We start from the raw sequence: 12286 nt of genomic DNA, 5'->3' as shown, positions 1-12286 counted from the left end.
TTTTTTTTTGTCTGCACCATGTCAACTTGAACTTTTCAAAAACTTTGCACATATGGATGTGGTTACCTTTCACATCCCTCTGTTTGGATTTCATTGGAAGTGAATGTCAAAGATTGTGCTGTGACTGCCTGCTTAGAAATCGTCACAGCCGTACCTCAATAAACAAAGGCGTTTCATTCCCTGTGCAGGAAAAAGTGCCACAAAAGCAGAGCAATACAATATACAAACACATGAGATACTATGAAAGGGATAGATGTTTAAATATTGGTACAGTGTTTCATCATATTGGGTATATACTTTCAAGTGGCTTTTGGTCAAATAAAGGTTATTCTTGCCACCACGGATTCAGTGGATTACAGTGAGACAGGATATTCATTATTATTAATTCAGCCAATGTAGTGGTTTCACTATACGATGCTATTTGTCTTATTATATAATTGAAGAGAATGTTTGGTGAGACCGCAGCTTTGTCTCTGTATGAGAGTCTTTTGAAACACTATAGTATGATTTCTAAAATTTGAAAACTGACGCAAACAAAATTATGTGTTTTAGTTTTGCTCTTCTCTTATGTAAAACTGCTATTATATCCTAAATAGCATAATATCAGGTAGATTACATACATATAAATGGCACTGTCACACACGAAAACAAGTAGCTACTACTGTTGGGGGCATTCTCTGAGGTCGGAGCAGAGCTGCAGGTGATTTAATTCTTTTTCCTAAATATTTGCTGTCTTTAGTGTACAGTCACAACAACAACAACCCACTACATATTGGCATCCCATATTTATTTTAATTAAAAGTATGCCACAAGATGGCCATTTTACAAATTACATTGTAGTACTACACAGTTTATTATTCTATTGTGTCACAGCAGTGATAACGAGTTCACCTTTTTGGAGAAGGCTGTGTTCCTACTCCTATTTCTTTTGCAGATCTTCTTGATAGAGTTCCGCAGTTCTTCTGTCTTCAAAGAGTACACAATAGGATTGAGCAAAGCTGGCATAGTGTGAGTCAAAGAGGAGTTTATGATCCTGGCATTAGTATGGATGCTGGAGGTCACTGATGCTATGTTGGTGCCAGTAATCGGTAGGAAGAGAAGAGCCACAAGAAACAAGTGAGAAGTGCAAGTTTTCAGCGCTTTGAGTCGATCCTCTCCTGATCCAAACCTGCTCAGTGCTACGAAAATGCAAACATAAGTCAATGCTATCAACACGAAAGGAATACAAATGACAGTAATGAAAGCAACATACGCTATTATGCCATTTAAAGACTTGTCATTACAGGCCAGATGAAATACTGGGGCATGATCACAGAAAAAGCTCTTTACCACCAAAGATCTACAGAAGGAGAGGCGATCAATAAGCCCAACAATAAATGCTAAAAAACCCAATAAAAAAGCCCAGGAAAACACCAGCATTCCAGCAATAGATGGTTTGGTCACAATACTATGGTACCTTAAGGGGAAGCAAATTGCTATAAATCTGTCATATGCCATTGTGACAAGTATCCACGACTGCATACTTGCAAAGAACAAAACAAAGAACATATAACTCAAGCAGGCCTCGTAAACAATGAATCTTCTGTCGAATAAAAATGTGTCCAAGAGTTTCGGGACAAGAGCGGTGCTCCCACACACATCTATCACAGCCAGGTTAGACACAATCATGTATTTGGGAGTATGAAGAGCCTCAACCATGTAAATGACTGAGAGAAGGAAGCCATTCCCAAGAAGAGTGAAAATATAGACAAAACACAGGAACACAAAGTAATAATTTTCATGAGGAAAGTTGGAAAATCCACTGAGATAAAATTCTGCAGGTTTAACAAATGTGGCATTAAATATGTTGGCAGCTTTCTCTTCTGGTCCCATTACGCATATCTGTTTCCCTGTATGTAAAAAGAGAAAATAAAGAATGTATAATAAAGAGGTGACCTAATTTGTTTGATAATAGTTGATGAAATCAAACTCAATCCTCAATCCTTTCCTGTAATTCACTAAAGGGAGCTGTACTGACACACTTGACTTTTATACTATTCCTTTGCCACTGTGAGGCAGTCCATATGCTGCATGTGCTATGTAACAATCTCATAGTTTATGTCATTGTTTTCCTAATGCAATCAACTCAGTTTACTATTGTCACCAAGCATAACTTTTATCAGGTGACTAGAATCAGTATAGTGATGAGGTAATGATAGTAAAAAGTTCTATGGAGAGCCTCAAGGGTCATAATTCACCACAATTTCCCCAGTGTTTGAAGTAAGTATAAACTCAGTGTTCATAAAAACACTGTCAGACGTGTAGTGTTATTTTAAGGACTGCCTGTCACGCCAGTGGTCACTGGTTCAACACTCCTTGAGATTGTCACTCAATTGAGAGATACTTCTTTTCCATAGTAACAATATAAATCTTACTGCAAATATTCAATTTACAGCACAGTGCAAAAGTTTAGAATTTTGATAATTTAGTCATTCAATAAACTTTAAACCAAACAAAGGTTTGGGTTAGTGGGTAGTAGGGTCAGCTACATTTACATCTGATTTATTCTTTTCAGTGCACTGCTGTCTCCCCTGCACCGTCCGGCATTCTTATTCTTCCACTTTGAGTGCACTTGCAGAAGTCTGTAAAGAGACTCACTTAACCACCAGTAGGTCTACTGACGGCCAGACTTCTCACTTTTCACAGGAGGACTTGCCTGTAAGTGTAAATTTACATCAACATAGAAGCTGTCATGCATCCAAAGAGTGTTTTTTCCTAAAATAATCTAGATTTCTCCAGTGGGCTGAGCTCCACTCAACAGTTTGTGGACCGGGCAGCAGCCTGCTGTACCATCTCTGTGCTTGATAGAGTTGTGACAACACCTTTCTGACAGTAGGACAAGCAGGATTACCACTTAAAGAAAAAAATACACAAAGGAAGCTTTACATGTGTTCTGTTTTTTTTTTGTTTTTTTTGCAACTTGTCACAGTTCTCAAAAGGATTTGGACGGATGCACAGTTAAAGTGCTACACACTGCCCCCTCCAACAGGATGTGTGGAAAGTTGAAAATAATGTCATGGTATATATTTCTTGTTTGTATTCTTACTAAATACAGAGGTATTTTTTTAAACAATTTTATAATTTAAAAAAAATCATTGTTTTGTTTCAGTGATACACAGTTTAACAAAGGGGACTATGACTAAGGCCTTGTGGAGCATATTGCAAATTTTAAAGCACAGTAGATTTAATATCTTGAGCAGAACATCTTTGAGATTCTAAAGCAGTATCATCATAATGTTATGTGTGATCATCAAACTACAAAGGAAAAGAACAAAACACAATGCTGCTATTGGAAGATGTGAGAATCTGAGACTCTTTGGTCAAACTAAATTGTTTATTCACTGATTTTAGAAATTCCAAACTACATCTTGGACTTTCACTGACATAAACACATAATGTGTTTTCGTTACTATTGAAAAACATTTCACAAAAGGTAAAGTGTGTTGGCTGTTGCAGGCCGCAGCACCCTGTATGAAACAGCAATTGCATTGGTCATGTGTTCAGTTTAATTTAAAAATTAAACTTTAAATGCACACACCACACATTGATTTGCTCCCATGAAAACAAGGTCTCCCTTTAAATAACTAATTATGCTTCACATAATATCCCAATAAATACAAATGCAATTAAATTTAAATACGTACAGAATGTTAAAGTCACATTTTAATTGATTTTCCTGCAAAGCACTTAATATGCAGCCATTCTGCTGAATGCAGAATGACACTCGAGTCTTCTCAGTGGGCTCATACATCATAGAAAAACTAGAAAACAAGTATCAAGTTATGGTTTATTGTATATCTTGTAGTATCACTGGTTAATTTAAATTGAAATGTTCTTTCAGCGCAATAATCATAAATATAATTAATAATAAATGCAATTACTTCACACTGAGTATACAAAAGAATAAAAGAAAGAAAAGACAGCCCAATACTACAACTGTTTTTAAGATGTTACTGATCCAGAGTTGAAAATTTACTGTCAATAACTAAGTGTATTTTGAAATTAATGTAACAATATACGTAGATATATTTCAATTTGTTGTTGCAATTTTGGACTGGCCTCTCCTCATTTTCAAAAACCTTTTCAAAGACTCTTTGATTTCTTGTGTCTGCAGAACATAAATGATTGGGTTCAACATGGGAGGAATGACAGCGGTCAGAGACAGGTTTATGATCCTGGCATTTGGATGTATTGTTCTTCCAAAACGATATACAAATATGGTAGGGAGGAAGTATATTGCCACTAGTGAAAGGTGACCTGTGCAGGTTTTAAAGGCCTTCACTCTTTCCTGAGCTGTGGAAATTTTTGACAAAGCATAAACAATACCACAGTAACTTCCCAAGATGAATATTAGTGGAAGCCAAAGAATAAGAATTGGTGATAAACCACCAATTGCACGGTTTGGGGTAATATCATTGCAGCCAAGTCGGTATAGTGGGCCATGATCACAAAAATAGCTCTCAATCACCACAGACTTACAGAAAGAAAGTCTTGTTAGAAGGCCGACTGCAGTTAGTGTAATGGTAATTGCATAGACCCAGAAAAAAGCGATCAAAGACAGCATGAACTTTTGGGTCACCTTCACTTGATAGTGCAGTGGGAAGATGATAGCTACGAGTCTGTCATAGGAGAGGGCAACCAGATTAAGAGCCTGCATTGAAAAGCAAGCGAAGCAGAAGAAAAGGAATGCCAAGCACTCGTTGTAGGGGATGTAGTGATGGTTAAACAGAAAGATGTCAAGAACCTTCGGCACCAGAGCAGAGCTACTAAACAGGTCCACAAATGCCAAATTAAAAACTGCAATATGTTTTGGAGATCTCAGATTATGATCAAAGATTATCAGAGTAATCACAATTGTGTTCCCCAACACTGAAACAATGTAAACGAAAAAAAGACAGACATAGTAATATTTGATATTAGGTATGCCAATAAGACCACTTATTTTGAAATGTGCAGGACGCACAAAGGTGATGTTTCTCCCATTAGCAGAGTTGAAAAACTCCATTAGGAGAGTTTCTGCCAATCTTTCAGTGTTTGCTGCGCAGTGGTTTACGTAGACACCTTCGCTCTCTCGTGGTGGCAGAAGCGAGCTCCAAACTCCTCTTCCTCCTCTTCCTCCTCTCTCTGCTGACAGAGCTTTGGCAGCTGTAATTGCCTCGTGAGGACTGGCTGGTAAGGTCCCTGCTGTGTCTTTTATAGCACACTGACAGCTCCTTTGTGTTTACCGCATAGTTTTTCAACCTGGCTCTCGAGGGCTGACATTGGTTCATCTGGTGTGCAAATAGGGTCATGGTAGAGACTAATACTACTGATACTGATGGTTGTTAGATTTTTTTTTTCAATCATCAATTTAAAAAATGTCATTGTGTTTGTATGGGATATATAAGACACCATATGTTCTGCAAAAAAGAAAAACAGGTCAATACGTCGCTGCATTCAGCTCCCAGAATAACATATTGCACTTCATGGGGTGACGTCGTAATTTTCTATTTTGATTGCATTTATTGTTTAGTCATTCCTGGAAAAGACGATGAATAAAAAATAATAAAATACAATCAATAATAAAAAACAATTATCGTGAAGTAATATTTTTATTGTGACCAGTAATCACAAGTTCGCCATTAATTATTAATGTTATCAATGCTCAAAGAGTCACTGTAACTGTTGATGGCGTAATTGGTCAGTCTTGGTTGATTGTGGCATTTGGATGTATATTTTCCATTCAGGTAAATGTGTTTAACAGTGGAATGAAATAGAGTCCTTATTGTGCTGTGGCCACTTCAGTAAAACACAGCCAATATATGGGTAACTTAACAATATAAAGAAGTGGTGACAAACAATTAACAACATAACTGACGAAACGTTGAGTTAAGTTATTCTTAGACAATGTGTAAATATCTCTCCCAATTCATTCAGCTGTAATTTTATGGTTGCATATGACAAATAAACTTGAGCTACAGTATATAAACTGGAATCACCACTTTGTGATTGAATAGTTCCACCAACCAGACTCAAATAAATTAGTCAGTGAAGGCTTTGAAGAAATTTAATAAAAAGGTATTAAGTGTATTTTCTGGCGAAATAGAATTTATCACTGTATTGACATGTATAATCTCAAAGAATAATTTCCAGAGAGAAACATGCTGTCTTCACTTAGACAGTAATGCCTTTGTGACATTGCTGCAGGTTTTAATGAACGATGAGCAGTGCAGGTTTTAAAAGCACTGAGTCTCTTTGCATCTTCGAAAGTGCAAATGTAGTGCTGCACATTTATTCTTTAAAATACACAGCAATCTCCCTTTTTTTTTTTTTGGGTTTTACATCATCGATCTTGTCTCAGATAATGTTCTATCTTAAACAGGAAAAAAAATCTAAATAAAAAGTTCAAAAAAAAAAAAAAATACACAGCAGTCTACCAGAGGCCATTTTTTGTGTTAATCTGAAAATGGTGACACTTGCTAATTCTGTTTCTTTGAGAAAACCTGCACCGACAACTGATATACATCACTGATCAGACCACTAAGGGCTTGATCAGTGATATACCCCCAAAAGACAGACTGAGCTAAAGCCCCAACAAGCTCTCTTGCACTCTGGAATCGCTGAGGTGGGTCTGAAATAGTTTAAGACCACAAAATTGAGTTGGATATGTTTATTTAAACAATGCAGATTATTAAATATCTTACAGTTCAGCCAGTGCTGATAAAAATATCTCTAGTCTACATTAGATCAGCCCATTGTTGTGATGAATGAAAGTTGCATGTATGAGAGATTTGAATTAGTTTTTAAGGCACATCACATTAAAAACCTGCAGTGAGCAGCTGAACCTTTCCATTCTGGTTCTCTTTGATTTTATAACAGATTTTGACACACTTCTAGGCTAACTTTAGCATGGGCTCACTGTGTCTGTAAGAGCTTTCTGCTGATTTAAGTTATACCTCCGGCAGGACTTTCATCATAGTCCTGCCAGCTTTTCTATTTTAGAGCCTCTCCTCTGGTTCTCACAGGGTTCAGTGCTGAACCTTGTTATCAACATGCTGCCTCTTACAAAGCTTTTATCATAAAATCAAATTCTACTTTAAACGACATATAACACAACAACGAACACAACATAACTGCAAGAAAAATAGTTTCATAAAGATCTCCTTGTACTTGCCTCCCAGACAGCCATAATAATATGCATAAAAGCATGAAAGCAAGCTGCAGCTACACACAGCTTCTGGATTGGCCTAAGAAGCCAAAATCAGACTTCTCGGATCAATCCTGGATGATAACAACCACACTCAAAACATTTAGAAATTTTTGCTTAGTTCATCTTTCTAAATTCTTGAAATTCAAGCCTAAAGTATGAGCAGATCAGCTCCACAGAATCTACACTTCCTCTAGCAGCTTCACAATAAAATTCTTCAAGAAACGTTTGTCCCTGAATGAAGAGCTTTAATGTGAAGGAGTGTTGAGTTAGAAAACGCAGTAGATTCATTCAGAAAAGAGAAGCAGACAAGACAGCAAGACGGGTCTCATTATTTCTTAAATGGTGCATCATGACCACAAAGATGCAGAAAAAGAACAAATCTTATTGCAACATATGCAGAAAACTAGTCTTATTGTAGGCGTTGCACACGTGTCATGGTGTAGCCTGTAGTTATTACTGTATTGTGCTTTCTGTGAAAAAGTTTAAATTATTATTTGATTTCAAGGTCAATTATAATGTAATTTCTATGGAAATATTCATGTTGAATTTCATGTTGACACATTTGTGGGATGTTATAAAACTGTCTACTTACATTTCTATGTAAGTAGACATGACTACATGTCTAACACGTTTTACTGTTATGCACAAAAATATCATATAGAAGCACACAAACACTGCACTGCAATTTTGGATTTCCTTCTGATTTTCAATATTTTTTTCACTGATACTTTGATTTCTTGTGTCTGCAGAACATATATGATTGGGTTCAACATGGGAGGAAAGACAGAGGTCAGAGACAGGTTTATGATCCTGGCGTTTGGATGTATGTTTGTATTAAATGAGATTAATATTGGGAGGAAATAGATTGCCACTAATGAGAGATGTGCTGCGCAGGTTTTAAGCGCCTTCACTCTTTTCTGAACTGTTGCCACTTTGGACAATGCATAGCCAATATATGAATAACTAAACAAGATGAACATCAGAGGAAGCCAAAGAATAAGAACTGGTAACAAACTACCAATGATAAAGCTGGGAGAATTGTCATTGCAGGCAAGCCGGAATATCCGGCCGTGGTCACAGAAATAGCTGTTAATAACCACAGATTTACAGAAAGAAAGTCTTGTTAGAAGGCCAACAGCAAAAAGTACAGCAGTAATGACAAAAACCCAGAAAGAGATGATCAAAGACAGCATGAACCTGTGGGTCACCATCACTTGATAGTGCAGTGGGAAGATGATAGCTATGAGTCTGTCATAGGAGAGGGCAACCAGATTAAGAGCCTGCATCGAAAGGCTGGTGAAGCAGAAGAAAAGGAATGCCAAGCACTCGTTGTAGGGGATGTAGTGATGGTTAAACAGAAAGATGTCAAGAATTTTCGGCACCAACGCAGAGTTACCAAACAGGTCCACCAGTGCTAAATTAAAAACTGCAATATATTTTGGAGATCTCAGATTATGATCCAAGTATATTACAGCCATCACAATTGCATTTCCAAATACTGAAACAACGTAAACAAAAAAGAGGAAGACATAGTAATATTTGATATTAGGTATGCCAATAAACCCACTTATTATGAAATATGCAGGACGCACAAAAGTGATGTTTTTCCCAAGAGCAGAGTTGAAAAAGTCCATTATGAAATTTTACTGCCAGAAGCACAGTGTTCAGTGCAGAGAGCAGTTCTGCAGGTCAGCGCCGTGTTCACTTCTGTAGAGGGCGGTGAGCTCCTTTCTCTCGCTCTGTCTGAAGATGAAGCTCTGACGAGCTTTAAATGTTTCACTGTCCTCTCTTATGTCAATGAGGTCCCATGAGTCTCTTGTATGTAAGCATCAGGAAAAAATATTGTCTATCCAGTGTTTTGCATTGATGCAGTCTATTCATGGGATGGAAGTGAGCATATATTTTTATATAGATTCTATTGTCAATTAATCTAAGTCACAATTTCACAGCATTTGAAGAAATAATAAATGCCACCCAGCGTTTATAAAAAAAAAAAGCCATTCTAAACAGCGCCAGGCGTTGTATAAACATTGACTAATATGCCCGGCGTTACACACATGCCAGCCGCCATCTGGTGTTATTTAAACACCTGGTCAGGCTAGAAGTCTGATAGCTGCCATTAATGCCAATGGTTACAGTTTTAAGACCCACTCATGCAAAAATTTGAATTTAGTTGCTCAATAAAAAAATTTTCTCCAATAGACAGCAGTTCAAAACTTCTAATTTAACTATTTTAAGCGTTCGGGTTAGTGTTAGGAAAATACTGCGTTGAAAAATTCAGTTGCAAAACATTTGATTTCACAGCTGTTGGAGCCATTTCTGTCATAAACACTGGGTGATGCTGCCCCTTTGTCTTTCACAGCACTGAACGCTGTGGCCTAGGCCTACTCGTCCGTTTGTGAGCGCTGACGAAGTCATTTGCTTGTAGTGATGAACCTACAGAGAGCCTTCACCCCGCCTGGTATAGAGCAAAAGCAAAACTGAAAGAAAGTGAATATTATACACTAAATTCGTGCTTTATAATAATTTGATGGTCCCTCACTTGTTGTCATGACCTCTGGGTACTAACCAAAAAGTTAAGATCCTGCTCAGAACAAGAACAACTTTTTACAGAATAAGCTTAAAACCAACAGGAATTAAACTGTTCATGCATCTAATGTTGTTATGGTGTTTACATAATAAATATTACATGTCCGTAAAGTCAGAAGGAACAAACTTTTTTTTTTGTTGTTGCTGCTTTGTACTTGGGATTGTTTGCCTCTGGCTGGCGTCACAAGTGAGAGAAGTTCACTATTGAACTTTTCTTCACTCCCTTGTTGAAAGCTGAAACAATCTGCCTAATGAGGCCGTTAATGAGTTGTTTGTCTGCGCTGCTCGTTCAGGATGATGACACATCCACTTAAACACAGTAAACACTTTGTCCCAAACTGCAGAGGGTTATGTTAGGTAAGAAGGAGGACGGAAAGAATTACATTGTCTCATTACATTAGAAACTTGGATTTATACAGTAGGAACAACAAGCCTGACTTCTGACTGCTGTTTTGACTACTGCAGTAGCAGCCATTTGGTGAAACAATGGAAATTGTGAAACAAACACTTACTGAGCTACTATATTACTTGTTTTGATTAATTAATCAAATAAAAATAATAATAATCCAAAAATAATGAATCTAAGTCATAACAGTACAGCTCTGCATTACATCTTTAGCAAAGGAGCAAACACTTATTTAGACCAAATCAAACAATGCACACTTATTCTTTTCGCCATGCCACAACTCATCCTGACTATCCAGAAACTGGGGTTTGTGCACAATAGGTAAAGGGGGGGGGGTCCATTTATCAGGGGTGGGTGAAAAAAAATGAACTGAAACTTCTAAGTTTCTGAATGAATCCTCAAAATCTGTAAGACTAGTTAATGCTATGTTCAGGGAAAGGTATAACTCAACCATGAGGCACAGTGCAGCACTGCGTACAGCACATTACGGTTTCAATAATTGCTGTAGAACTGTAGAACTACATATTGTAGTTTTTTACGCTTGGGTTTTTTGCACATTAAACAATTGTGGAAAATTAGCGGTGCTTTAGGTGTCCTGCCAGGTATTTTACAGACATAGACAGGACAGTTAGGTGCCCCTGATTCCAGTATTTATTTTAGTAGCCAAGCTATCTACCTGCTGACACCAGCTTCACCTTCAGTGCACTGACATGAGAGCCGTGTTCATCTAATATAATAGCATTTTTTCAAAATGTATATCCATCCTTTGCAACTTATGTCGTGATGTGATACATCATTACTTTGACATTGTTTTCCAACTTCATTTCATGATAACCAACGTTAGCAGATCTCATTAGAGACCTAATTAACTTGCAGTGAGACTGATTTGTTTCACTCGTGAGAATAAAAAAAATGTAGCTGCTGAAAAGTTTGCAGGTAAAGAAGTTTCAGTCATTCATCAATTTTAATACTCTAATAAACTAAAAATGCATTTATTATTATATTTATTTTGATTGATAGATAAATCAAGGGCCAAAAAAAAGTGATAAAATAAGTAAATTAAAAAAATAGAGTTTTAGGTCTGAAGAAAGCGAGAGGCAGGTGGACTAAACCCTAAACCCTGCACTGGACAAACACCATTCTACATTCCTGATACATAAACTCCTAATTCTTATTAATGAAATCCTATTAATTTCATTTGGCTCAGTGTGTCTAACATAATATCAGAACGTACTCATGAGACTATTTAAGCTCAAGGGCCATGAGATCTCCACATTTAAACTATTACATGGATCATTGTCCACAGGGATCTACTATAAAGGTATTGTTGCCAAATTAATGAAATTAGTTCCCTGGGTATATTACAGGTGCTCTCCCACAGAGAGAGAGAGCGAGAGAGAGATCTCCATTGAAAATAAAAGCACCAAAGACAAAATGACGGGACGTATCCCCATACTTCAATAATAAATACGTATTTATTAGACTATTCATACAAAAACCAACAAATTAGCCTCTGTAGGAAATCTTTATCTTTCAGTTAATTTGTTCAATGAATTGTCTCCATCATCACTTCTGGACAGTAGAGCTGTGGTTGCAGTAATAATACTAGTAGCAGGAGTAGTAGTCATGTTGTCACAACTCCACTAGCGATAGTAGCAGCAGTATCAGACATAATCCCCATCTATAGGCCAAGGATGGACGAGTACTTTCACAAGTAGAGATCCTAAGTCGACCATCACAGATTGTAGAGTTAACTTGATCTTACTTTCTTCCATTACAAACAGGTCTGTAAACGCTCCTGTCGGCTGAGCCCGGGGGAAACCCACCTCTATGCCACATTTGCCCTCAGGGGAGCCCTGATGCTGATCTGTTTTTCTCCTCATACAGGCCGTTTCCCAGAGGGCAACAGTCTGACTGACTAATTGATCCTGTGAGGGATCAGGCTCCCTCACCTCCATACAGACACACACATACACAAATATTTATCGCACAAATGGTGCAGCTGATTATTGTTCAAGAACTTTTGTTTCCACCATCTGGGTTTTACTTATGCTGCGCATTCT

The 12286-nt window shown here is 37.4% G+C and overlaps 3 protein-coding genes across 3 annotated transcripts; all 3 read right to left on the bottom strand.

Annotated features, from left to right (window-relative positions):
* Positions 1 to 867: 867 nt before the first annotated feature.
* Positions 868 to 1872, bottom strand: LOC139213020 (olfactory receptor 8I2-like). Its single transcript, XM_070843619.1, has 2 exons — positions 1426 to 1872; positions 868 to 1272 (listed from the first exon to the last, which is right to left on the bottom strand). The coding sequence occupies exons 1-2, from the start codon at positions 1870 to 1872 to the stop codon at positions 868 to 870; spliced, it is 852 nt and encodes a 283-aa protein (XP_070699720.1).
* Positions 1873 to 4069: 2197 nt separating this feature from the next.
* Positions 4070 to 5044, bottom strand: LOC139213387 (olfactory receptor 1E16-like). The gene has a single exon (XM_070844064.1). The coding sequence runs from the start codon at positions 5042 to 5044 to the stop codon at positions 4070 to 4072; it is 975 nt and encodes a 324-aa protein (XP_070700165.1).
* A 2837-nt stretch (positions 5045 to 7881) lies between these two features.
* Positions 7882 to 8862, bottom strand: LOC139213385 (olfactory receptor 6C4-like). The gene has a single exon (XM_070844063.1). It carries the CDS (start codon positions 8860 to 8862, stop codon positions 7882 to 7884), a length of 981 nt encoding a protein of 326 aa, XP_070700164.1.
* Positions 8863 to 12286: the final 3424 nt, after the last annotated feature.

The sequence above is a fragment of the Pempheris klunzingeri genome, chromosome 14 (genome assembly GCF_042242105.1).
Source record: "Pempheris klunzingeri isolate RE-2024b chromosome 14, fPemKlu1.hap1, whole genome shotgun sequence".
NCBI classification, from domain to species: domain Eukaryota; kingdom Metazoa; phylum Chordata; class Actinopteri; order Acropomatiformes; family Pempheridae; genus Pempheris; species Pempheris klunzingeri.
The sequence above is the reverse complement of the archived record's forward strand: the minus strand, read 5'-3'. Positions and strand labels throughout refer to the sequence as shown.

Coding starts and splice junctions, on each gene's coding strand:
- LOC139213387 (XM_070844064.1), bottom strand. CDS start 5,044: ATGGAGTTTTTCAACTCTGCTAATGGGAGAAACATCACCTTTGTGCGT.
- LOC139213020 (XM_070843619.1), bottom strand. CDS start 1,872: ATGGGACCAGAAGAGAAAGCTGCCAACATATTTAATGCCACATTTGTT. Junction 1,273..1,425: donor TTGTGACCAAACCATCTATT/GCTGGAATGCTG, acceptor TGTAATGACAAG/TCTTTAAATGGCATAATAGC.
- LOC139213385 (XM_070844063.1), bottom strand. CDS start 8,862: ATGGACTTTTTCAACTCTGCTCTTGGGAAAAACATCACTTTTGTGCGT.